This window comes from Clinocottus analis, unplaced genomic scaffold (genome assembly GCF_023055335.1).
Source record: "Clinocottus analis isolate CAN_PGR_092001 unplaced genomic scaffold, fCliAna1.0.p SCAF_6, whole genome shotgun sequence".
Lineage (NCBI taxonomy): Eukaryota > Metazoa > Chordata > Actinopteri > Perciformes > Cottidae > Clinocottus > Clinocottus analis.
In genome coordinates, this window is record NW_027176218.1 from 12,311,166 (window position 1) to 12,338,476 (window position 27,311).

The following is a 27,311-nucleotide window of genomic DNA, read 5'->3' on the forward strand; positions in this document are numbered from 1 at the left end:
GAATCCAATCCTATAGCCCTGTGTTGAATTGAGATTACTGTAAATGCTCAGCTGTAAAAGAATGTGCAGAGGCACATGTAATGTGTCTCGTGCATGTTGCAGTAGAATTCAAACATTAGATTTGCATAAGAAGCTCTCCTCAGAATGCATCACTAAAGGGCAATAGATGAAAGCTAATTATGTTTTAATTATATGTCATCACAATATTCTGACTCACGGATAAACATAGCTGAGGCTGTGTTGATGTTTTCAACAGTGAGTTGAGTTGCAGGGCACAGAGTCAGTGGAGTGGTGTAGTTATGGACCGCAGCGGACGTGGTGAGGGTGTAGGGTGTTTGGAAACCGAGTGCATTATGCGACTCTGAGTGTGTGCATGTTTTCGTGTGCGTGTTTGAGTCTGCGCGTGCACAAGTTTGTGTTATGCAGGGTGCAGCTGGAACCAAGCCCGACCCCTGTGTGTTTTACCTGCATCTCAATGAAGCGAGAGAGTTGATTTACCCCTCTGCTGCAGTTAGTCTCTCTCCCTCTCTCTCTCTCTCTCTCTCTCTCTCTCTCTCTCTCTCTCTCTCTCTCTCTCTCTCTCTCTCTCTCTCTCTCTCAGCCAGTCAAACAGACATTGATCTCTTAGCCAGGCAAGGTGACCCACAGTGTTGTTCAGCTCTTCCAGTGTCTCTCCTCTCCCTTTCATTTGTACCTGGGAAAGGCCTTGACCCCACACACTGCTGCCATGTAGCAGCCCTGTGCACGTGGGCCGCACATCCCCAGTATCAAGAACAGTGTGTGTGAGTGTGTGTGTGTGTGTGTGTGTGTTGTTTGAGTTAGCAAGAGTGCACACAGAGTAGACATGTGTGTGCAAATACGTGCGACCAGTGAGTGTGTGTGTGTGTGTGTGAGTATGTACATGTCTACGGGTGAGTGTGCGTGCGTGTGTGTGTTTGTGTGTGTGTGTGTGTAAACGTTCCTCTGTTTCTGACGACGTGTGTTTATCAAGCTCTTTGTTTGTCTTTACCTATAGGTGTGTGTGATTATGTGCAGATTGATTTGTATGTGGCTGCAACTGTACATTCTCACTATAAAGGTGCATGTGAGAGTCTGGTCTGTCCATATTGATGTGTCGGAGCATTTTCCAGGTGACGGCAGACTTGTCTGTGCTGTGAGCTTCTGTCTCGCTGAATGGATCAGAGTCCATTTAGCCCCAGTGTGAATCGGATTACAGGGAAATGAATGACCCTCATTGTTGCTTAAAGATGGATTGGAGGGCATTAATATACTTTGTCGCTCCTTCGCCTTGTTCCCTTCCACTGAAACACAGCTAAAAGTTTTTCAGGACGATTCGTCATTTGGTTTTTGAAGCAGGTTTTCTCTTGTTGTCCCGAACGTGTCGTATTTACACTCACGTGGACATATTTTATCTAGATATGCTTCTCATAAACCGACGGGCCTGACAGATTAATTTCCAGCATTTATTAACTAAAACATTTATACTTGCAGTTCTAATGTGTGTGTGTGTGTGTGTGTGTGTGTGTGTGTGTGTGTGTGTGTGTGTGTGTGTGTGTGTGCGCGTGTCTGTGTGTGTGTGCGTGCGTGCGTGTGTGCGTGCGTGCGTGCATGCGTGTGTGTGTGTGTGTGTGTGTGTGTGTGTGTTAGAAGCGAGCATACAATGTATTCAAAAATTACAAAACAATTTGAAACCTTACATTTAAATCTAACAACTGGTATCTGTTTGGTTGAAATATTTAAACTGATTTTATTTAGAAATTCATAGATGATTATTTTGAATTGTTTGAAACTGTTAATCTAAATTATTAGCTGTGAATTTAAATATTTGATGTTCAGCCTTTCATGAATTCAGCTCATATGTCAAATTGATGCCGCTAATGTATTGTTCAGATAAAGTTGTATTGGTTTGATGAAAAAGAGTGATATTACTCTGAGCTTTATCTTTGCTCTCCTGGTCCTGGGTCACTTTTCTTTATTAATTCATGACAACCATTACTTAATGTGAAGTGTGTTTTGTCGACAGCAGTTTCCTGTGTTGTTGGATTACACTCCGGGTTTTATAACACATTTCTGTTTCCTGTTTTCGCAGGACGTCAAGAAAATTCCTCCATCTGTGATCGAGAGCTATGACTTCTCCGTCCTCACCCCGGAGTCTGAGGTAACTTCCTTTACTTTACAACACAAATTAATCTACAGCATTTACACTGTGAAAATATTTAAAACTAATGTGAAATTAAAGAAAAATTAAAATATAAACTAAAACACTAAACATTTAGTGTTGCAGAAGTTTGATGATCTACATTTCTATTGTATGTTTATCAAAATACAGCACGAAATGTTTACAGTCAGCTCGAAAAACAAAATTAAGTCATCAGAATTAATTTATATTTATACATATATATATATGTGTATATATATATATATATGTATATATATATTGATTGATTGATTGATTGATTGATTGACTGATTGATTTAGTTATTGACATTTATACACAAAAGGTACCGTTCTCTTTAATTCAAGTGTTTACCCGAAAAAGTTCACTTTATATTTAAAGACCAAAATATTTTGAAATATATTTTAATATCAAAATACAATTTATACTGAAAATGCTGAACATAATTGCTGCACATTTTTTTATCTTTGCATGCTTTCTTTACTTTCGTAGTTGTCGATGTCGTAGAAATATGAATAATTAATTTAAAATCCGCATTTCCAGTTACCTGCTCTCTGTTCTTCATTCAGAGTAAAACCCAGCTTTAAATCTGTAGCTCCATGACATACTGATATTTTCACTAGTTCAGTCTTTTATATTGATTTAATTTAATAAGGAAGCACTCTTTTGGGACCGCAGACACCTTCAAACACATTTAGCTCTTCAAAGACTCTGGCAACCTTTGTGTGCGATGTTGTGCAGTTGTCTGCTTTGGGGCTCTGACAGTGCTGTTTGATTGACAGGAGGGTGACATGCACAGTGCTCATGGGATGAGGCCAAAACTTTTGGCTTGATCCTTTGACCTCCTTCACTCTCTCAGCTCTCTCTGCGGAGACAAACACTGTACATTACTTTTCATTTCTGGCTGACACGCAGATGGACGGATGGTGCGATAGCAGAGGATGGCGCAGGATGATGGAGTGAGGGAGGAAAAGCGAAGGCTAGTTTCTGGCGCTCTCAAAAAAAGATATGGAGCGGGAGAGGAAGGATCGACGTGAGGAGTCGAAGCAAAGTTAGGGAAGGAGTTAAGGGATTGAGGACAGGAAGGCACCTGTATTTAAATGCAAAGATTCACACCAGAGTGAGAGAACAGAAGGAGGGGAGGAGGCGAGGGAAGGGAGAAAGGGATGGCAGGAGGGCTCCTGGCCATGGATGCAGACAGACAGGCAGGGTAACCAGAGGCAGGCGGTGACCTTCTCTGCTGCTGGATGATCGAAGGCTTTATTTAAAGGCCTGGTCAATGCTGGGTGCTGCTGAGGTATCAGCCTCGCAGCCAGGCGACTCATCACCACTGTAATACAACTCTCTAACCCTAACCCCCCTCCCACACACACACACACACACACACACACACACACACACACACACACACAGGACACTCTCTGGACACCTCAGGTTTTACACGGTACAGTCGAGAGGCTGGACAGAGGAAACTACAGCCTCAGCATCGGCTAATTTTACTGTGCAGCAGACAGTATACTCTACTTTCCTCATGTGCTCAGCATTGTGAAGCACATGCTTGTGTTTGCGTTGCACTCCATCACTGTCCATTTTTTATACTGTTCACCAATTATATGTAGACAGCATAATGCGTGGTGTTATATGTGACGTACTGATACAGTGAGGAATGAGGTGATGATGATGAAGAGGTAAAAAAAAATGACAGAATGCAGGCTGCTATGGTAGTACACCTGCATCTATATATGTGTGTGTGTGTGTGTGTGTGTGTGTGTGTGGAGTGGAGTGGAGCACGTGTTTGTGCGCTCGGATGTGTGTGTCTGCAGCGTTAAGACACCTGCATGCTTCAGCACTTTCTGGCTGTCAGGAGCTCTGAGGTCACAGGCAGGGGAGTGGAGAGGGCACATTAGAGGAATCTTCAGAGCCCCCACCCAACACACCCCCACGATGCTTCCCCCTGCACCTCCCACCCACCAAACCTCACTTTTCCCTCTCTCGCCCGTTGTCCCCCGTCATCCCTTCACCACCACCTCCTCCCCGTCTACCCCTCGTGGTGACGGGGTGAGTCGGCCACTCGGGGGGAGGGGGCGCCGGGACGAAGGTGCCTCTGTGGCTGACAGCAGGCAGGTCAGGTTTTTGTACACGGCAGAGGAGGAAGGACAGTTGCACGCAGACGCATCAAGGTGTGTGAGTGTGTCAGAAAAGGGAAGAAAGAGAGGACATGTTTCAGTGCATGAATGGATAAATGGGGTGTGTATGGAGACACCTAAAAAGCTTTTGTCATTCCATGTTCTTTTGTGTCGAAGCTTGAATTTTTGTAATATAAATATTGCAGAAGATTGATGTTTAATGCATATCATAATATCTGTTTAGCCGTGTTACTGTTCGTGACATTGGACTACATTGTATTGGGAATCAAACTGGAGCACTTTCAATGAGAAAAATCGGACCAAAATAAGGAACGTAGTTAACAAAACTGTATTTCATGATGTCTGATATTGTAGCAAAACTCCACAATATGATTTGAGATGATAAACAATAAATCACCCACCGTTAATTTAAACATTGAATTGTCACTTATAAAACGCTGCAGCTGTGTTGAGTTCTTTTGTGTTTCGCAGCGACAAGGATTTGCTCCATTCTCTGACACTTCACTATCCATTTACTGCCTGGGATATATATAACTACTAGCTGCTCAGTGTGAGACTCGTTACACTGTTACAGTCTTGATAGCGACACAGACGCCATCCCTCAATCCAGAAAATCCAAATGACAGGGAGGATATGAACAGGATGTATGCTCATTATTAGGCCTGGTCTGAAAAGACAGGGAGCCAGTAGAATTGGGCTCCGGATTAGTAATAACAAAAAGTAATAATATGTCACACACTGCTGTTAAAGATACACAAACTGAACACAGAACAACTGTGTTTAGGTTTGGATTGTTTTTAAAAATGCTTTATGTGTTTTTACTTTCTTCTTCGATACTTGAGGACAAAACTGCAGCCTTGAGCTAAACTTCTTAACATCAACGCGCTCCTCTTTTCAATTTATGTGAATATACAATTTTCTCTCTGATATTTCAGTTGTTTAAGCCGTGATTGTGTTGCTTTATTCAAACATAATTAGTTGTAAAGCTGCTACCACTGCTTGTGCTGTATGTATGAGTGTGGGTGTGTGTGTGTGTGTGTGTGTGTGTGTGTGTGTGTGTGTGTGTGTGTGTGTGTGTGTGAGCCTCAGAGCCACTGTTGTCCTCAGGTTGTGACTGTGTTTTCACAGCATGATTGAGAGAGGAACTTGTGATCAGCCGGAGGTTAGTGTGATCTAATGTATTCCCCTGAATCACCGCAGCCAGGAGCCCTGGGCCTTCCTCTTCCCCGCAGCCTCTTCCTCTTACACACTCACACACACACACACACTCCTTCCTCGCTCCGCTCGTGTAACCGTCCCCTCTCTCTTCCCTGCGGTGACTGCCCAATGCTAGCTGCTTAGCGTTGCACCCAGCGTCTAATTGAAATCCAACACTCCGGCGTTAGCTCCTGATGCTATAGAGATGTTAACACGGCACAATACTAACAGTCCTCGGGACGTGTTTCAACACCCAGCTCCTAAAGAGAAAATTAGGGCTAAGCTCACTCTGGCACCACATGATTTATTCAGAGCTCCAAACTATGTCTTCTGTATCCCCTAAAGGGTCGTCTTTTATAGCCATGAGCGAATCAGCACTTCATATAGCCACATTCAGCACATGCAGAATATGCATTGTGGCCGCACGTTTGGTAGATGGAGTATGTGTTTCCTCTCGCTTCTTACGCTTCTACTGAAGTGCATCTATTGTCCCTTATATAAATGTGTCTGCTGGTCTCTCTGCATCCATACTGCTAGCGATGCCGTCCATCCCCTCTCCCTGACACCCTCACTTTTATTCCCTGGCTCTCAAACACTAGCTCTGGGCTTTAATGGCACATATTTCCTGGGCCCGGCTGAAACGGGATGCATCTTCTCCTTGTTAGCTTGATAAATAACCAGGCTGCTGGGAAAGTGCTGAATTTGAGCTTTCAGCCTCTATTTTCTGCTGGATGACATTAATTTTAAGTGCTGAGAAGGAGCTAACTAATACAGACAAATAAATAAGATGGAGGAAGGGAAGGTGCAGAGGTGCTGGAGTCACTCTGCCATCCATCCCCCTGTTACCTGTTTTTATACGCAAGCATTTATATATGCAATATGCAAACTTCTTTTAAAAAAACAACTCAATACAGACAAGCGGTGCTCACTTATGTTTCAATAGATGCTTTTGTTGTTGTTCCAACTGTGAAATCATCTTGTCCCATTATACTGACGACTCCTGCTGAGGTCAAATGTTTAACATGTTGCAGGTAGACAGACAGTCTGTCAGGTAGTCAGTAAGGTTGGCTCCATGCTCCTCTATCTGCTGTCTGCCTCCGTCCCTCCTCTCTGTCTGTCTCTCTCATTCTGTCTCCTGAATGCTGTGTTTCATCAGAAAAAGAGATTAGTGTGGCAGAAAAATGGTGGCGGATCACAGCGAACAGCACTGTGGGAAAATTATATTTATACAAGCTTTTCGAGGCCACAAAACATAGTTCAGGTTTGAGTCTAAGCAGTTCATTGATGGATTGCAATTTTATTATTGAGAGTATTAAGTTTTTGGTGGAACAAAAAACTATTGTTGCAGAAAACACATGAAAAGATGTGTTTTCTAGCTAAAACACTGTTGTATAAGTACATTTAAAGTAGATGATTAACAGCTTGCGACAGCCTGAGAACACAATATTCTCTTTGTGTAGTCAAAATCTATATTTACATCATGTTGCCTGCACATGATTGCCTTCGATAGCTGTCTTTTCCCTTGATTTTAACTTGGTTTTATTTTATTTTATTTCTATTTTCTATTCTTCCTGTTTTATCATTTTGAACACACAAAACCTGAGATGAATTTACATTTTTTTTAAAAGCATTTGTTACATGAGAGCAGCAAAATCAGAGCAATAAATATGTTTTACAGACGGTATATAAACAAGGAACACAAGGATGTCGCCGGAACATACGCAGCACTACTGATGCAAAATTATAGTTCAATGTACCTTTAGCAGCTGCATATCACTACATATACACACACGTACACACACACACACACACACACGCACACAAACACACACACACACACACACACAAACATTGTCAATATAGTATGTTTTTAAATGCTCTTGTTAGGTCTCCTAACATCAAACATGTATGCAGTATTTTTTCTTGCACAAATGCACACACACACACACATACACTCGCACGCACACACATGCATGCACATACACACACACACACACACACACCTCTGTCGTGTGGAACACAGCACAATGAAGTGTCTTTGGCTGAGACACCTCATACATTATTTTAACAATGTATAGTGCGGTGAATAAAAAGGTCAGTGGTTGAGATCTGGCTCCATGTAACAATAAGATGAACTGAGCACTGCAGGCCCTTCAGTCAGCATCCTACTGCTCAACGCTGAGGAGGAAACACATGTGAGCTACAGTGATAGATTCTACTGTAAGCTGTGTGTGTGTGTGTGTGTGTGTGTGGGTGTGGGTGTGGGTGTGTGTGTGTGTGTGTGTGTGTGTGTGTGTGTGTGTGTGTGTGTGTGTGTGTCCATTCAGTGTTTACGGGACACTGTTGTGAAACACTTATAACAATAGATTTCCTTGGTCTATCATTATTGATTGTACATTTTTCCCTTTTGCCCTTTGCCTCATTTTGATAAATGTCTTTTATTACGGCAACATTTTGCTTTTAAAAAATATGGAGAGCCGAGATTTTGTTTTTAAAGCGATGCTTTTATTAGACCAATTCTATTTTTGTCAGCATTCTCTCTCGCTCTGCAGATGCGATGCAAGAAATGTGTGTTTCTGTTTGCAAAGCAGAGTTTAATTTTCAGGGTGTATTTATCACATGCTGTCATGTTGCGGTCACATGACCACATGAACCACTGCCAGCAATTAAGGCTGATAAATCACTCATTTACAGGAAAAGAAGGAGGGACGGAGTTGGGCAAAGAGGAAACGAGGGAGTGATAAGAGAGGGGGAGAGGAACAAAGGATATTTTATTCTCTCATATTTTAAAACATGATATTGAATGTTATTGTGTTTGGGCAGTGTAGTATGAACTGTTTCCAGTGAGGCTCATTGACTCCTACAGGCAGAGACAAAGAGACAGATGGTAGTCGTTTGTGTGGCGTACTGTGATTGTGACCTAACTGCACTGCTTTATTTACTGTTGGAGGTGTGTGTTCACGTGTGCAGCTGAGTGCACGACTGCACAGGCAAATGCATTTGTGTCATGACAAAGAAAGAGACGCAGAGACCATTCTTACACAACCCTCACTTCACTTTCTCTCTCTCTTGGGTTCCTGCTGATGGATTTCCTCTCAGCCTAAACAGGAGAGCAAACACATTGATGGCTCTGCATGCAGCGATTCCACATACCAAACAATGCTGGGATTTAATTATCAGCATCCTTCCTTTTGTCAGAATGTAGATTGAAAAAGTAAGCGTGAATTCAACCAGACATGTTTCTTCTCGTCTTTTTGACCTGCTGGCATAGAAATTGAGACATAGCACATAACTGTGAGCGTAAGTTGCTGATCAGACACAAGTCTTAGAGTACTCCTGGGATGTGGACGGGCTCTAACCTGTGCAGCGTCTGTATAAGTTACATCAGCGTGTGTTTTAGTGGCCCGGGTCAGTGCTCTGCAGTGTCTCGGCCTGCCCACTCACTTGAAAAGGCTGATTAAAGATTCATGACAAGAAAAGAAAAAGGGGGAAAAGAATGTTTTTCTTAGTCTAGAAGAAGACGCGGAAAGAAAGAAGATATCGTTACAACGAGAGAGGTTGAGTCAGTCAGGTTTCCGGCTGCAGAGGGAATATGACAACGAAAGATCAAGAATCAGCAGTTACTCTGTACGTGTTTGAGGGGGTGTTTGCTGTTTAAGGAGGTAGAGAGAGAGAGAGAGAGAGAGAGAGAGAGAGAGAGAGAGAGAGAGAGAGAGAGAGAGAGAGAGAGAGGGAGAGAGAGTGTGTGTGTGTGTGTGTGTGTGTGTGTGTGTGTGTATGTGTATTGAGGCTGTATTCAACAGAGACAGGCCCCTGCTGTCCACGCTCTTACCATAACGATAATTATAAAATGAATGCGTGCGCCAGGAGCAGCTCTATTCTATGGAGAGAAATACGTTGTGTACACATTAACTGTACTAGAATACAAAGTCAACACTGCGACTGTGAGTGTGTGTTTTGTGTTGTGTGAAGTATTGCCAAAGTCGCTCTAGCATGGAAAGAAATCGTCAGTTGTTCCAGCAGAGAGGACAGTGTGATCTTTGCTGCTTACTCGCTTTTTAGTAACATCAGTAATGTTTGCTGTATGCTTTGTAAAACGGGTTTTACTCTGTGAAGAATGTTTAGGGGCTTTAGTTTTGAATTCTTGTCATACATTATGCAAATACATTTTGTTTTAAACTTATTTTTGTCTTTTATCTTGTTACCTTATGGTCAGTTAGGTCAAAGACAAATTTCTAATAAACGTAACAGATGGGGGTTGGAGTGTCTGGGGATTTGTGCATTGAATTTCTCTTGATTTACTCCCAGAAGAAGTTCCTCCAGATCTCTAATTTCACTGCATGCAAGTGACATATAGGAAGGGCGCTGAAACCGTCCTCATCTCCGTCTTTCTCATTTGGTTCAAGGTTGATACACATATGGGGACAGAAAGGGGGAGAGAGGGAGGAGACACCTGGGCAGGAGGAGCAAACAGGAAGAGCGATGCAAGCATGCTCACTTTTTGCATTATGTGCTGCCTGTACAACTTTTAATGTGCTAGTGAACCATCATAAGAAATGTGTTACTACAAGGGGCCCGCGGCATCAAGCTGTAACACTACATGCAAACCGCCATTTTTTTTTCTCGGAGTAATAAATCAGAGGAATTCGTCACACACAGGGATGCTTGTGTGCACTGTCGATAATCCATGTTTAATGTTGCACAGGGGTAATTGTGTGAATACTGAATTTGGCCACAGGCTCCGTCAAGTCCTTCATATTTATACATGAGATACATTAAATACTTCAAATAAAGCATCACAAAAGTCACACAGCAGGTATTATACATTAACTATTGATAACACAATGTCTGTGAAGGACAGCAATGTAAACAACAGTGCTTTTGCTACATATTTCTAGATTCATATATTTGTCAAATAAAATGTGATAATTCCAAAGCCATTGTAAAGAGAATACGTTAAGATTACAATTGATAAAAAGAAATCCAATTCCTTATGCTGAGTTTGTTTTGGCGGTGCTGACATCTGCGTCACACTGTTCCATCCCATGTATTTTATGTGGCTTTATCTCGAGTGAATTAAAGTGCCTGTAAAAGTGGAACGTTATTAGCGTCAGACCACCTGGGGTGAACATCTGCAGACTCAGACCAACATACATCACTGTTTCTCTTCTCACTATTTACTGTCAGGCACACACTCGTGCTGCTCGGCTGCATCTTTTGCATGCCTCTTGTCTTATTGACGTATGCGCGGTTGTGCGACCCTGCATTGGGAGGCAAGCTGGTTATTAAAGATGCCACAAAGTCACAGGTCAAGTACAGGTTCTGCTCTTTAGGTCTGTCAGAGGTCAAAGGTCAGCAGGTTAGTCTTGAGGCCAGGATGATCACAGCTGATTGGTTTATCACAGTGCAGCTCACCGGCGAATCAAAATCAAAGTTTAACATGATTTTGTTTTGAATTATTCCTCTGCATTATTCTGCTGACTGCATGAAACCTTTTTATTTGTTTATTTTATGTTTTATTCCTACAGTAACTACCCTCCTTTGAATAATTAGATGTTCTTTTCATGTTCTATTAAGACTGTTTTTCCTCACTATTTCTTCATCTTCAAAGTGAAAGCTAAAATAGGGCGATCATTGCAATTTAATTACTACAAATCCCTTTGTGAATTTGCTCTTGTGTTTGTTTACATGCACAGATGTGCGGGCTTCGGCAGTTTTTTTTGTACTTGTGTGATTCGGTGAATGTCTTTACTTTCTTGTGTTGTTCTATAAATGCATACACACACACTATATAAATATATATATATATATATATATATATATATATATATATATATATATATATATATTGTGTGTGTGTGTGTGTGTGTGTGTGTGTGTGTGTGTGTGTGTGTGCTGGTGTGTTGATGAAGTCGCAGTGGGGTTTATTTAAATAGATAAGATGGTATTTTATTCCCAATCAGAGGAATCTCCTGTCGCGTCCCAGTCTCTTCATAATAACCCCCGGCATTGCTCTCCATCCCCTTGACACACACACAGACACACACACACACACACACACACACACACACACACACACACACTCACACACACAAACACACACAGGCACTAAGAATTGCAGACACTGCAAATTTTGTTTCTCTCAAGGGTAAAAGGCTCTGATAAATGAAAATAAATACTTTTTCTTCATACAAGGAACAGAAGGAGAGAGAAGAAAATGGCAAAAGACACAAGAGGTCTGTGACAGTTTGATGCCTCAATACAAGCAAATATATGACAAAGAAACACCTTTTATCACTCTGTGTGTGTGTGTGTGTGTGTGTGTGTGTGTGTGTGTGTGTGTGTGTGTGTGTGTGTGTGTGTGTGTGTGTGTAGTCGTAGTACAATTTAGTGCTAAAACACATGTACGTCCTCAGCCATTGAGGGGAATAGGAGTGAGGAAGACAGTGATTCAGAGATGTGAGCTGAGGGGAAGGGAGATATAGCAAGTGGCCGGTAGGCTGACATGTTAACTGAGTTACAGGGAGGGAGAAAAAAAAAACCAGCGCGACACATGATTTAGAGGAAACAGGTTCCCCTCCCTCATCCGTCTGATTCTGTGACTGCAAGGTCACGTCGACGCTCACTCTCTCTCCCTCTCCACCTTTGTTTCCCTCTGCTCCCCTGGACCTCATTTCATTCAACACTCCCAAACCTGCGACAGCTCCATAACTATAACTCTCTCCTCCCTGTCCTCTCCTCCTCTCTTCTCTTCATCCACAGCTAAATGACTCTGTCAGAAATAAAGAGCACTTATCTTATCTACTGCCTCCACTCTGCTGTCTCCCCGTCAACGTCACACCCACAAATACACACACGTATAAAAAAATTAAATAAAAAATACCTACGAACAGACACACATTACACTAACAGACATCTTTTATTTTAACCAGTATTGCATGTTTCTTAATTATTCCCCTCAGATGGAAGATTCAGTCTTGTTCAACAACATTTCAGCTTGTTGCACCGACTCAAAGTCCTCAGCCACCTGTCTGAAAGCAAGACATCAGCCCACAGGGTAGCAGACAGACAGCTAGACGGAAGCTTGACAGAGGACAGGTGTCCAGGTGTTCTTCCAGCAAACCTACTCTAATGCCTGTGTGTGTATGTGTGAGTGCGAGCCACCTACTAGGCACTCAGTAGGGAGCCACATAGGGATAAGATGAAAGAAAGAAGGATGAGGGGGTGGGAAGGGGTGTGATGGGGATAAAACTCTTGGCAAGAACACACACACACTCAGCCCAGCATGCTCCAACAATCTGCTGGGTGTCCCTGAACACTCCATCACTAATACTCACGTCACAGAGTGCAACATAGATACAGATTTTCATCAGCATGTATTGTGATGACTTGGCCTTTCCGTTACCTGAAAGTGCGCGCACACAACGCTGTCCTGCTTGTACAGTTCAGAAGGATCAAAGGTTACGGGTAAACTCCATCGACTGACTCATCGGTACGTGGAGGTTATGCATATGTTTATTGAACCTTGTCCAATTTGGCCACCTTACCTGAGTAAATTAGCTTGAAGTATTTGCATACTGCACTGTTAAGGATTGTCCTTTGTTTGCTGCTCTGGAGGCCTGCTTGGCGAAAACACCAGAGAGAAGGAGAGAAAGAAAGGGAACGCGCTCGCTCCGAGCAGTCAGTGGATATGTGTATGCAAGGATGCTTAAGAGACAGAGAGATGAAAAGAGTGATAATTCTCCTGCTACCCCGGGGCCTCTCGCAGCCTCGCAGGCTCCCTATAGGTCCCCTGACGCATGCCTTAGCAGAAAGCCGGGCCCTGCTAATTGGCCCCTGTGATAACACCAGAGAGAAAGGGAATGTGTGCGCGGAGGAGTGTGTGTTTGTGTTTTGGTATTACAGCACCATTGAAAGCTTATATTTTCTACAAGTAATAATTTATTGGTGCTGCTTTGAAGGGTGTTTGATTTGTAAGCTGTGAGGACGTTTATTATGATCTGCGAGCTCATTGAAGTTGGAAGCCACTGAAAGACAATTAAAGCAGATACACTAGTTCAAAGCACTGCTTCAATCTTTAAACAGCTTGTTTCTCTCTAATTGTTTCATTATCTCAGTGTGCTTATTAAATGTACGATAATTGTTAATTACCACATGAGGATTTGTAAAGGATTTGTCTTGAGTATCAAAACAAATTAATTAAACTGAACACATTTAAAACAACAGCAATGATAACAGCAGGTGCAGTGTGTGCGTGTGCGTCTGTATATCTGTGTGTGTGTGTGTGTGTGTGTGTGTGTGTGTGTGTGTGTGTGTGTGTACATCCACATTTCCATTGCTTGTTTGTTTAAATCTCTTTGTTTAATTGAGATTCATATGAGGAATTTAAATGAGATTCAAATGAGATTCATAGCTAATTGTAGCACAGGTAATATGCGCATAGATTTAATGATGATTCAGTGTATCTTGCAGTCTAACGAGAGTTTGATAAGACCATAGGAAGACACCGGCTGAAATCACTACTGTAGATTAAAAGAAAAGCAGCTAAAAGAAGAACTGTTGTTTAAAGCCATTCAAATATTTTATCCCTGAGTTGTAGTTCTCAAAGCACCACTTTAATTAAAGTATGGACAAAAACATCTGCAGAAGAATGCAATTTGCATAAAAAGCTTTGTCTCTCTGTGGCCTGGATCACGTTAAATGTCAAGTCTTGAACAGTTGTAGGTAAAGATTTTGTTCAAGATAAATTTCTCCAGTAAATGATGTCAAAGTGAGCACACTGTACTCTACATGTGATTCCATACACTCACCAGTTTAATCTGTGTAAAAATCCAGCTGCTGACAACAGCTGGGACATTATAAGTAAATAAAACACAGCCTCCGAGCTTGCACATACACGCATGCACACACGTCAACACTTATTCTTCTGTTGTCTTCCATACATGAGCAACGGCTCGTTTCCTTTCCTCTCTCCTGCTGCACATCCACCTGCACAGATGTGCACTGTTGGATATTGTATATTTATCTATTGTACGTTTAGCATAATTAAATTGATGGGGAAAGGCGTTGCACTAATGCACTGATCTGTGTGTGTGTGTGTGTGTGTGTGTGTGTGTGTGTGTGTGTGTGTGTGTGTGTATGTGTGCGTGCGCGCGCGCGTGTGTGTGTGCGTGTGTAAAAAGACCCAGAGGTTACATTTGAGACAAGAAAGTCATGGATGCAAAGGAATCTAGGAATCTGGATTTTCGTCTATAAAGATACTCACATGAACAGAATTATCCAATGCGGGTGCACCCACTTGTAATCCCTAATATAAATCTAATACACTTCAAATACTAATGTTTTTGATACGCTACTGAGGGAGGGAGAGTTTAAACTCCAGTCGCCCTCCACTCTGACATGTGCAAACACCCACATACACACATACAGAGCATACTGTTGCCATACAGTGTGCCTTATTTGCTTCTTTACAGTCATTAAAACAGCAGGTAGAACAAACACACATAAACTAGAAGCATGGTCATAACGATGAAACACATATTGTGTGGGACTGGTTAAGCCTCAGCAGTAGCCACAAGGCTCTCACTCCTGTACAGCTGCAGTATTGATAGATGCTGCGGAGCCTGAGTTTACCGTCCCACTTTATTTCAATTAGCTCACAGGAAGCAGGAAATAACCTGCAAATCAATTGTCATTTCTACGGGGCCGAGGCCGGGTTCACTTTGTCCACCAATAAAAGATGATGTAGCCGTGAAGAAGATTAAAGGGAAATTCCCTCATACTCACACAGCTGTACAGTACATAATTAGTGTGTGGTGTATGCTGTTATGGTTATTTTATTTATGATTTGCTTTCATAAATTACTCATTTTCTTTGGTTTAGCAAGTGATTTCCTACAAATCCCAGAATGCTGGTCTAATAATCCGGTGACAACAAGTTGCTATTTGAGTCAATTTAAAAAATTGTTGCCAAAAGATCGATTTCCTCTGCTCCTAATGTGGACTTTAAATATGTTTTGTCTTCATAGTGGACACTATAGTGCTTGCATAAATCAACCTTTGAATCACACAACAAAAATAAATGTGGTGAAAGCTATAGGTAGCCTTTTAATGACCAAGCACAGAACTGTGCAGAAGAGCAGGAAACAGTATATGAACCATGAAAAAAAGCTTCAGAAAGGGAGATTGAGAAAGGGAGGTCAATGTGGATTGCAACCGAGCAAGATATAGTAGGTTATATGGTGTATGATCATATCAGAAAACACAGTCATGTATGCACCCACTTTACGGCATATCACATACACACAAACACACTCTCACCTGAAAACACCGGGACGCACTGCTGTGTGATTTGTTTGTGTTGTTGGTGCAGTGGACTGAAGCGATGGAGGTAGTAACTGTTTGATGGTAGGCTTTATGGAGACACTATATAACGCCTGTGACAGTTTATTCAGTGCATGTCAGGAAGGGGGATTTGTGGCACTACAATAGCTGGGACACTCCTGCAGCCCCATGCACTTATGCACCCACCATCCACAGCTCCGGAGGGGAAAATGAGCGAGGGAGATGTGAATCTGTTTGCATGTTAAATGTCATAGAGCTGTGTGCAGTATAACACTGAAACAAGGCTGTAATTCTATAATACAACAAGTACTAAACTCAGATACTGAGGGAATTGACCAAAATATCTCTCTTTTAATTTTAGCTTCTGATTTGAATATAACATCACACTCATTCTTTTGACATGTTTGAGTAGACCAAAATGTCGGTTTAATGAGATATTTCTCCTCTGCTTCACAGTTATAGTGGCAGGCGATTGGACAGCAAGCTGAGATCGTTAGACACTACATTTTCTTTACAGCAAAAAAAAATCTGTCTTCTTTTTGCACAAACTTTTTGTCCAGCTAGTTATTCCCCAAGGTCCATTAGCCGAGTTCTCATTGGTTCTCCTCTCGGCTAGATGCTATTAGACCTGGGATTGGGTATTGAATTAGCCTGCTGATTGGGTATTGAAGGAGTGAAGACTGATGAGAGGATTTGGCTAAGCTTTCTTCTCCAAACCTCATTACTCACACTCACACTCAAAGAGAGCAGACCTGGAAGAAAGACACACACACACACACACACACACACACACACACACACACACACACACACATTTCAGTCTTGCTTAAACTTACAGTTTTCAAAGTAAGATTTAACAACTTAAACATCATCCCAGTCCACCAATTGTCTGCAGGTAGAGGACAATACATTCCTCACAAATAGACACCTACACCGCTCTCTTGGCTCACCTTTCACACGAGCTGCAGACAGAGCACGATCAAAACCACCAAACGAATATCTGATATGATGCATGAGCAGGATCTGCAGAGACTGGAGACACTATGAGACAACCTTTCTTTACTGAAAGACAGCGTTGTCGGCCCAAGAGAATGCTGCATGCAATTGGGGGCAGCTAAGAGAGGGATGTGTGAAAGGCTTTGTGCTGATTTATACCGTGTTTCATCCCACAATAAAGATTATGGATGATGATATTGATTTAGCCGGGGCTGTGGCCATGACTGGACGAGAGCTCTCAGGTTGGGAGAAAAGAGAATTTAGCTCATTACCATTCTCAGACACAGTGAGGAAGACATTCTCTCGGTGTGTGTGTGTGTGTGTGTGTGTGTGTGTGTGTGTGTGTGTGTGTGTGTGTGTGTGTGTGTGTGTGTGTGTGTGTGTGTGGATTAATGTTTGTGTCTATATGTGTGTGCCGTAGTATTAGATCAGCCTGTGCATTAGCAGCACGACTCTTCCCTCCTTTAGTGTTGGTGAAAGTGTTGAACCCCATCCAGTCCTCCTGTTTCAGAGTCAGAGTTAGAGTCAGAGAGCAAGCAGCAGGCGTTCCCAGCAGCACAGCGATGAAGGGATGAAGTTATTGACTCCACTTTGATTTAACCTCTCCTGCCTGCTCCTCAGAGGGGCACAGAAACATGCCAATTGGGGACTTATCAAAATAACAGCTGCTTTCTTAGGCATGTGTTTGTAGATCTAAGTCAGAATTAATCCCAGGCTTCTAATTTGGGAAATATTTGTGTGAATCTGTGGTGGAAGTAATAGTCCATTAGTTTTCTAATACTCAGCTCAGTCAAATGTGGCAATACGCAGCAACAAAGCCTCCAAGTCTGACTTGAACATGTGTAGACAGAAAACAAAACATTGTGGTTTAACAAGCATACGCTCTGAGAGTATTTACTGACCATCAATTGTTAGCTTGCTCTGGTGACTGGATACATTACTCGTGAAATCCCATCCTCACAGCCACAGGGTTCACATACCCCCTGAATAAAACACAGCTAGTTTCTGAGTCTAGGATGAGTGGTCAACACTAGCAAGCCGGCCTGAAACAAACAACAAGGAAAGACAGCTTTGTAGTGACAAAGAGGTGCATTCCTTCTCTTTAAGTCCTCTTCACACCCCTATTCACATTCCTGTACCATGTTGCTAACATACATGTTAATGACGGACACTGATTACTAGGTCATATTTACTGATGCATTATCATGTACATAATATCTTGTAGCCGATCAATATTTAAGCTAAATTTAACTAACAAGCTAACTTGACATGTCAGGTAGTTTAATCATTAACATTGACTATACATACTTTATATGCTGATCATTTATTTTGTATGTAAAATCTCCATCTATAGTCAGAAGTTAGCAGACAAATTAAAGAAATAGTAAAGAACAGATCCAATTTGCATTACACTATTTGTACAAATGTCCTCCTTTGCATTCATGCACTGCACAATATGTCTTTTTTTTTTTACACATAAACAGATGGAAAACTTTATTTTGCATATTGTGTCGGTTTAGCTAAATGCATCTACACAATCTTTAGCTAATACATCCCTAATTTCAGACCATTTCAGATTAAAACAACAGCTATTATTAGGAATAATATCACTGAATGCTGTTTTGCTGAACACTGTTAGAGTTGTTGAACAGGACAATGGCGCCAAAGTGCACTTCTCTTTAATTAATTACCCTCTTTTGTTTCTGGCGGCACCACAAAACACACACACACTTGAACACACTCACAAATGCACAAGAGTTTGTTTTTTGAGAGGAAAAAGGGAGGAAGTGAGGGAGAGAGGAAGAGGGTTATATCAGCAGGCTATCTATCGTCTCTTCCACTGGTGCATCCCAATCCTCTTTGGAAATAACAAATGCATAAAGGAGCCACAACACAAATATATCTGCCTGGCTCAGATAGATAGGGCTATGCGAGAGTTTAATACCCTTATGTAAACCAGTAACAATCAAGCCCTAACACACACCCCCACATCACCACTAAGGGGACAATAAGGAACACGCTCCATTCTCTCTCTCCAGATATGAACAGTGAGGAGTGATTGTGTGCGTGTGCGTGTGTGTGTGTGTGCGTGTGTGTGTGTGTGTGCGTGTGTGTGTGTGTGTGTAAGAAAGAGAGAGAGGAAGAGGGAGACCGAGCTGTTTTCTTCTGCAGATAGTGAACAATGCAGTAGCCCAGATTGGTTGGCTCCCTGGTGCTTGTTGTGGTGGTTGTTGTTTCAGAAGCAGAGAGTGATATAGACCCTGACCTCAGAGACCGCAGCACGTCTGATACTCTATTTCATTCATCCCTCACCATCCAGTCTTTTGATATCTCACTCTCATCCCTCTGCGCCAATTTGTTTTTATACTTTGCCTCCTCTCTCATCCTCCCTCTGCTCTTTTTTCTTCTTCTCCTTGGTAAAACTGACGATTAAGTAGACAAAGCGAGGAGCGACACTAAAGCCGAAGAGGCCATTTGTCTCAAAAAATGTTGCCACTGACAAGCAATCCAAACCAAGGAAAATACTCGAGGACTGGCACATTTATCAAATTAATTTGTGTAAAATATACTGCACATATGGCAAGTTTGCTTACTTTGAGATGCTCAGGAAAAGTTAATATATGCTTGTAATATATCTTGACTTGCAAAAAAATAAAATATGAGGTGATTTTGCATCATTTCCTAACTACGCAGATTTTGACCAGGAGGAAGAAAAACGAAATGGCTGTCTTTTTAAAGGTGGATCAATATGATTAGTATGCCATGCATGCATGCGTGTGTGTGCGTGTGTGCGTGAGTGCGTGTGTGTGTGTGTGTGTGTGTGTGTGAAAGTGGGGGTAGTATAGACAGGAGTTAGGATAGCAAAGGTTAATATCATACATCAGCTGCCATCTGCATACGTATCTGAAGGAGAAAAACACTCTTTGTCTCGCTGATCTCCGTCGGGTTGATCGCTGTAAGATTATACAACGGCTGACATTTCACACTTGCTAGATGGGAAGAAATTTGGACACTTTCTTTTAGAGGTGTAGAGGGGGTAGCTATAACAGCTCAGCAATTTAACTCAGTCTCGCTGGCAGCGTTAATCTCTCTCTTAACTAGAGGAAATACATTGTGATATTTGAGACAGTTGTTAAGAATATTTATATTTCCAAGCAATTTTAGCAGAGCAAAAACACAATTGTTTTTTTGTCTTCTAGGGAGTAGTATATTAATCAAATTGTACAGTCGCCTTCTCATGTTAGCAGACTCTGCAGATATTCAAAACACTTCTTCAGTTTCTTTCAAAGCATAACAAGTTGCTGTGTGAGACGAGCAGCGGTCTCAAAGATGTAAAGAATCTGTCTTTTCACTGCAAGCTCAGCAAGACATGATCAACATCTGTAAACCAAGCACACATAGAAAGTGAAACCCAATGCAGAGGGAGACAGACAGGCAGAGCTGTCTGTGCCGCTGATGTGTGTGTTTCTACGTGGAAATGTGTGTGTGTGTGTGTGTGTGTGTGTGTGTGTGTGTGTGTGTGTGTGTGTGTGTGTGTGCGTTGGCGTACCTGATTGCATTGCATGCATAGCTGTTTCTGTGTGCGTGTGTCTTCGTGATTGCATGTGTGCATGCCTTGAAGTTCTCCTTGATCATCAAGCTTAATGCTGCACTCTCTCAGCCATATAAGACCCTGCTAGGAAACCATCAAATATTTATACGACATTATCCCTGATCCTATAGCCTGTAACTACAGAAAACACTCTGCTGACTTTCATTGTATAGCAGAGGTTCAGGATTCAAGCTCTGGTTTTGGTTTCGGAGTTGTTACAGATTCTGTGCTTTTTATTCACTGCCACTTATTCTTCTGGAACACTCAAGTAGTTTTGATGGCAAACCGCTGGGTAAGTTATATAGTAAAGAAGTTGCACCATCACAAGTGCTGTTTACAGCTCTCACCGTAGGATTTGTGACAGTTTTTGATGTAGTAATTTAGAGGGAGTATGGCGGAAAAATACAGGAAGAGAAAGCGAGATTTTATTAATTCAACGTCCAAGACACTGAATGGCTGCTGTTGTTCTAAAGGCTGTTTTATGGAGCAGAAACAGCCTGATCTCTGCGTTGTTTTCTCCCTGATTGATTGCCCTGGCCTGAGGCTCCTCGGAGTGCGTTGCGTTTTGTCTGAGTATTTACTGGAATGTCGGGAGGATAAAAATCACAGCCTAAGCCATCACACTACAGAGGCAGAGTGGTAAATACAAACAAACAGAAAGGCAGAGGAGGCCGAGACAAATGAGGACACAGACGGTGAGACATAAGGGGCACAAAGAGACAGACTTACACATAGAAACACATTTATTAAATCTTTACATTTTCTGTCCATGTGCAGTGACACCGTTTGCTCTCTGGGATCAATACAATCTACTGCATTAAAAGCAACGGTTCCTTAACCTTTCCATCATTCCCTCTTCGGAAGTCAGAAAAACTTTCTGAATAAGTCTTGCTAACCTGAATCTTAATAGCTTTGCTCGTATCTGGCATTCTCACATCTTTTTGTCCCCGATAGGCTTAACAAGGAATTTGCTGCAGAGCTGTTGTATTGGATTGTTTTAGATTGGAACGGTGTTCCTAATAAAATGGTAACTCAGTGTGTGACAATGTCATTGACAGGCTTTAAAATCCTTCTGGAGTAGCGGTGAATGAGCCCTTCCTCTCACTATGATATTGGACAACAAAGTGTAACAGCACAATTTGTTGCGCTCTCCTGCATTGATTTCACTGCACACCTCGAGCACATTCATGTTTCAAAAATGAGGAATCAGTCAGTGACAGACACACCACAACTCTCTGGTGTCCCGCTTGGCAGTCAGGAGAGAAAGAAAAATAAATCAAATCTAAACAGCTCAGCTTCTGATTTCTCAAAACCACTACAAGCTTTCATTTTCAGATTTTTCACAACTGATGTAGGCCTTCATATCAACACTTATCCTGTATATATTTTCTGTGTTTATCGGTGATGGAAATAAGAGGGTGGGTAGGGAGAGTGAGATGGGCAGTCAGACAGTGGGGCTTCACTGCAGACTGTGAGATGTCATGGACAGGACAGCCCTTGGCTCTGCTGTCAGCGTGTGAAGCCCCTGTGTGCAGCAGTGTGGACCGAGCTGATCAGGGTTCCCCACTGTCGCAGTCTGTCACGGTGACAGAGACAGACTGACAAAGAGTAGCACTGAGAGGTCGCAGCCTTCAATCTGTCTCTTTTTTTTTTCCATACATCCATTCATGTTTCTCGGTTTCTCTCATTCAACCTCTCAAAGTCTCTCACCTTCCTCCCTTTGCCTCACGCCTTTTCTCTGAAAGTGTCATGGAAACACACTGTGGGTGTTTTGATATCAGTAATGTGTGTTTTGCACTATTTCATTTAGCTTTTTTCCCACTCTTTACAATTACATTTTTTAATTGAATCTTTAAAAGTCTCACAATATAGGTTCCGGTCTGTATTTAAAAAAAAATGTTGTAGTGCAATATCGCACAAAAGACACAATTGCATAAAATAAATACTGTCCTCTAACTAGTAGAGTCAGCATTAAGTGTTTCCGTTGTAACTTCAGCCCTGTGATGTACTGTGGGAGGGAAGTTGATTGCATAATCCTACAAACCTCAAAATGGTGCTTGTCAGATGATAATCTGCCCACTCTGCAGATTACTGCTCAGATTACCACACAATGAACACTGGGTATAGGTGTGGGAGATAACACCCCCAATGTGTGTGTGTGTGTGTGTGTGTGTGTGTGTGTGTGTGTGTGTGTGTGTGTGTGTGTGTTCAACTGTGTGCACATGTGTATGTGTGCTAAAACTATTTGTGTCACTGCAAATGTGTGCAGAACTTTGTATGCTTTGTGTGCATAATGTGTGTGTTTTTAGTCTTACACTCTTCTGTTGTCTGTCTGTGGTTTGAGGACGAACACACACACACACACACACACACATACACACACACTCAACTCCTTCTCTAGTCTGGTGGGCTAGTGGTCGAGCATCTTATTATGAGTCTTTAGTGGGCGAGGGAGGAGAGGACAAGAGCCCGACTACACTTAAGAGGCAGCAGACAGCAGAGAGATTTACTTCTCTTATTCCAGCACACAGGGATTTAAAGGAGCTCAGTCAGTGATTAAGAGAAACTACTTCTATAATACTATAATGCTTGAGTCTGCTGGCAGAGTGTGTGTGAGGTAACACTTCCTCAGGGGCCTTGCTGTTACAGAGAACATTACAGGGGATCTGCACACCGTTGTATGTGGAAATGTAGCTGTGGTTGTTTCTATTTGATGAATGCCAAGTTTCTCTCCCCACTCGTGTCTTTCTCCAGTCTGCCTCTCGTCTGCTCCCTTTTCTTCCTATCATCATTCTGTCGGCAGCCGCGCTGACAGTGTGTGCATGCGCCTGTGTGTGTGTGTGCGTGTGTGTGTGTGTGTGTGTGTGTGTGTGTGTGTGTGTGTGAATGTCCATTCCCACTCTGTCAGGTTTATTTCTGTTATGTTTCTTAATTAGCTAATAAAGGTCATGGCATCTCTCAGTCAGGGGGGGCGGCGCATGCAAATGAGCCAGAAGGTCAGATGGATTAGTGACCGCCTCACACCGCCCAAATATGGACACGACTGTGCTGCCATACAAATACCTGCAACTATGAAGAAGTACCAACACACACACACACACACACACACACACACACACACACACACACACACACACACACACACACACACACACACACACACACACACACTGATATAAACATGACTGGATTACTCAACAGTGATGTTGACTGAATTAAGTTTGTGAGCATGAGCTCTGGCAAATTTCTGTAATTTTGGGACTGAAAATGTTAAAATTAGTTGTTGGTCACTAAAACATCTTTTAGGCCGCTGTTCACATCCTGTTTCCTGGTCAACATTGGTTTCTTTTTATACCCGTGAACTTTCCTGAACCTTAAACGGGTGTTTAGTTGTCGTGATTAGTACTCAGCCTGCAGAAACAGCTTTATCATGTGCTGTGGAGCAGCTTTCTAGTCTAAAGTCTGGAGGTTTGGAGTTTGAAAAACATTTGTGTGAACCAGGCAGAAAGGGTCTTAAAAAACATTATTGAACGTCAGTGTAAGAATTGTTTGATATAAAATTGCTGGTGCACCCCTTTGACCAGGCAGTTTCTCTTTTAATCATGATCACAATCATTCGCTGACCTTAACGCAGAGTTTTTGTACCTAAACTTAACCTCAAGAACAGTGTTTGTAATGTATTTAAATAATTTTGTTCTGTCTGTTTTCAGTGGCAATTAGGTTTTTCCCTTCCAGTTTTTCCTTCTTAGGACTGTATGTGCCCGTTATCGTTTCATCCTGATACACAAGATAAACATGTGCTTACTGCTCTCATTTGAGAGTGTCTCTTTCGAACGACAAAGTACTTTCATGATGCTTCAGTCATCATACCTTGTGGTGCATGAATGCTTGCGTATAAGATAAGACTGGAGGCACAGCTGCTCCAGTGCTGACACAGTCGATGCTGTAGCGTTGCAGTGGGTCTGTTACTCTTCAGGTCTATCACCTTTCGCAGCAGAGCTTGTCTCAGTGTCCTTTAGCCCTAAATCACCAGGCTGTCTCCATGTGTGAAAGCTCCCTCTACCTTTCTGGCTCTATAACTCATCCTGTCTCTCTCTCTCTCTCTCTCTCTCTCTCTCTCTCTCTCTCTCTCTCTCTCTCTCTCTCTCTCTCTCTCTCTACACCTCTATGTCACTGTACCTCTACCGTAACTCACTGGGTCTTTCTCCATCTCTAACCTGCTCAGTCACTCCTCTCTCATAGCCATTCATGATTATATCTTTGAAACACTTTCCTCCTCTTTCTATCTTCCCTCCCTTCTTTATCACTCCCCTCTTTCACCTTCTGTCTCTCTTTCCTTCTCTAAACAATTTTCAAATCCACTTTTGACGTTGCGCCGATGCTCTGAGTCACAGCAGCACCCTCCCCTTCATGTTGTGTATCTCTTCCAAATCCCACCATTCATCTATTTCTCTCTGGTGGGAGGTTGTTTGGCTGCCTGCCTGATTTACAGCAGACTGAGTGATGGACAAGGGGTGAGACCCAGTGCATTACACTCCTCTGCAACACTGCACAACAGAGACCCGACAACACTGTATAACACTGCACTGAATATAAAATGATGCACAGAGGAGGATGATAGACAAAATAAAAACTCAAGTGGAGAAGGAATGATAAACAAGGCCTCGCTCTTGGGGAGCATCTTCAGTCCTTGAGCTCATTATGTTCATGAGCGAAGATAAACGCAGTCACATATCAGCGTGAGTGGAAACTCTAATCACGGAGATTTGAATTAATGCCAAACTTTCTCACACATGATGAAAACAGACATGAGAAAGAACACCTACTATCTAGAGTCGCAGGCTGTTTTGCCCGCAGCATTAAAAGTGCAGCTAAGAGCGAGTCAAACTCTGTCAGTGCCGTATCTTCAGCTCAGCAGACCTTTATAGGAGATGATAGAGAGAATGGGACTTTCTTTGTTTAGATCTTTTCCTCCCCCACCTCCAACCTCCTCCTTCTCTTTCACTCTCTAAAGCATTTCCCCAGAATCCAGCAGGTTGTTTCGAGCACACGCCCCGAGACTTAGCTGCCTTAAACCCCCCAAAAAAATAAAACATTCATCCTGCAATACCTTCTCAGGAGCAAATACACATACACCGAATAAAAAATACAAATACTGCTCGAGGAGCATGTTTTAATAAAACCTTTCTTTCTCTACGAAGTCCATTATTTTTGCCTTTCTTCTTGACATTAGATCTGTCTGAATATGCAAAAGACTTCCCTCATGTAATTGTTCACCCTTTATCTTTGAATTTGCCATTTATTTCACACCCGTGACCCCTACTGCCTTAAACTAGGAGTCAACCCTTCCCTGAAGCCCTCTCTGACTTTGTCTCTCCTCTCTTTTCCCCTCTCAAGATTTTTCAAATGCAAACATGTCTTCTGTCTTCTAAACGTCTCCGTACGACCCCGGGGCCATAAGATTTAGAGACGTTTTCAGAGGAGTTTAAAAGGGTCTGATCCATAATCACCAAAAGTGCCTCCACCATCTGTGGAATTATAATAACATTTAAATGACTGAGCTCAATATTTGTATCTGCTGTATATCACTGCTAGTCATGACTCATACTGCAGGCCCAGCCGCGCCGCTCGCTTAGATTCAGTTTCATGTTAATATCCTGCAAATTAAGTGGCGGGGTGACCATTGTATCGTTGCGGAACATGTTAGCTTCTTGTTTTCCACGCAGACACAATGGAGTATAATTAGTCGATAGCTGTTTCGCACTTAGGCCTCCGTCCATAGCTAATAACAACAAAGAGTGAGGCCGTATGTCATTCGCTGCATTAGCTACAGTTCAGTTGTGTCAGGCAGACTGCTTGTGAGTACATTGCATACATTAGCACTGCATCCGTTCTCAATCCTCTGATTACAATAAATGCTCAGTCGCATTGTAACGATGGGCTTTACAATAATGGGCCATAAATTAATATAATGCTCAGCAGCAAATACTATTATGCTGTTAGTGTTTACAGTACACGCATGTCGTATATATGACTGAATTTGTAGACAATTACCATTCACAAAGGCAGTCACTCTAACACAACAACCACTTACTGTCCATTTGTCACCATGTCGGGGGGACAAACGGGGAAGGACTGCATTCTCATCAATGATATCAATGCCCCAATTCCTCATTGATTCAAACAAGATCAATAAACGCATCACGAGTTGTCTCTCAGCGCTATTAAAATACACCAGCAGTGGGCTGGATCTCTTTTCTTTAATCTTACAGAGGAGGAGGGCAGGTGTGAAAAGCTTATTAAGGTATAATTCAATGCTCTGTCTGTGTCATTTGGGCTTTATGTTATCGCTGGGATCATTCCCACACACACACACACACACACACACAAGTGTGTGGAAACCCTGAGACTGAGTGGCAAGCAAGCATGTACGTGTGTGTGTGTGTGTGTGTGTGTGTGTGAGTCGGTGGGTGCTTCCATATGAAATGTACACGAGGGTGAATCTCAGTGGTGTTAATGGCTTTTTAAATGTCAGGGAAAGTCAGGGAATGATAAAAGAGAGATCTGTTATCCACGGTCCTCATGATCACCGTGGAGCACGCCACTGCTCTCAACTCACCGAGGAGCTTCGGTCTGTGTGTGTGTGCGTGTCTGTGCGTGTCTGTGTGTGTGTCTGTGTGCGCGTGTAGGAATGGGCTAACTTCCACCCGTGCTGATGTCAGCATGATATATGCACCAATCAGATTAGCTCTGAGAGAGAGAGCGGGGAGGGGTGTTAGACATTACTTTCTAGTTTATTGTTATGTTTTTCCAGCCGGTATTTGGATGATTAGAATCCAAACATAAAGTAATATATATAG

The 27,311-nt window shown here is 42.4% G+C and overlaps 1 protein-coding gene across 1 annotated transcript in view; it reads left to right on the forward strand.

Moving 5' to 3' along the window:
- The window catches only part of LOC137804214 (transcription factor Maf-like), a 47,055-nt gene that overhangs the window by 6,169 nt on the left and 13,575 nt on the right, over positions 1 to 27,311 (forward strand). Inside the window, exon 2 of the mRNA XM_068603317.1 lies at positions 2,090 to 2,158. Coding sequence (XP_068459418.1) covers positions 2,090 to 2,117 — 28 coding nt within the window. The 3' untranslated portion in view covers positions 2,118 to 2,158. The remainder of the gene's footprint in view (positions 1 to 2,089; positions 2,159 to 27,311) is intronic.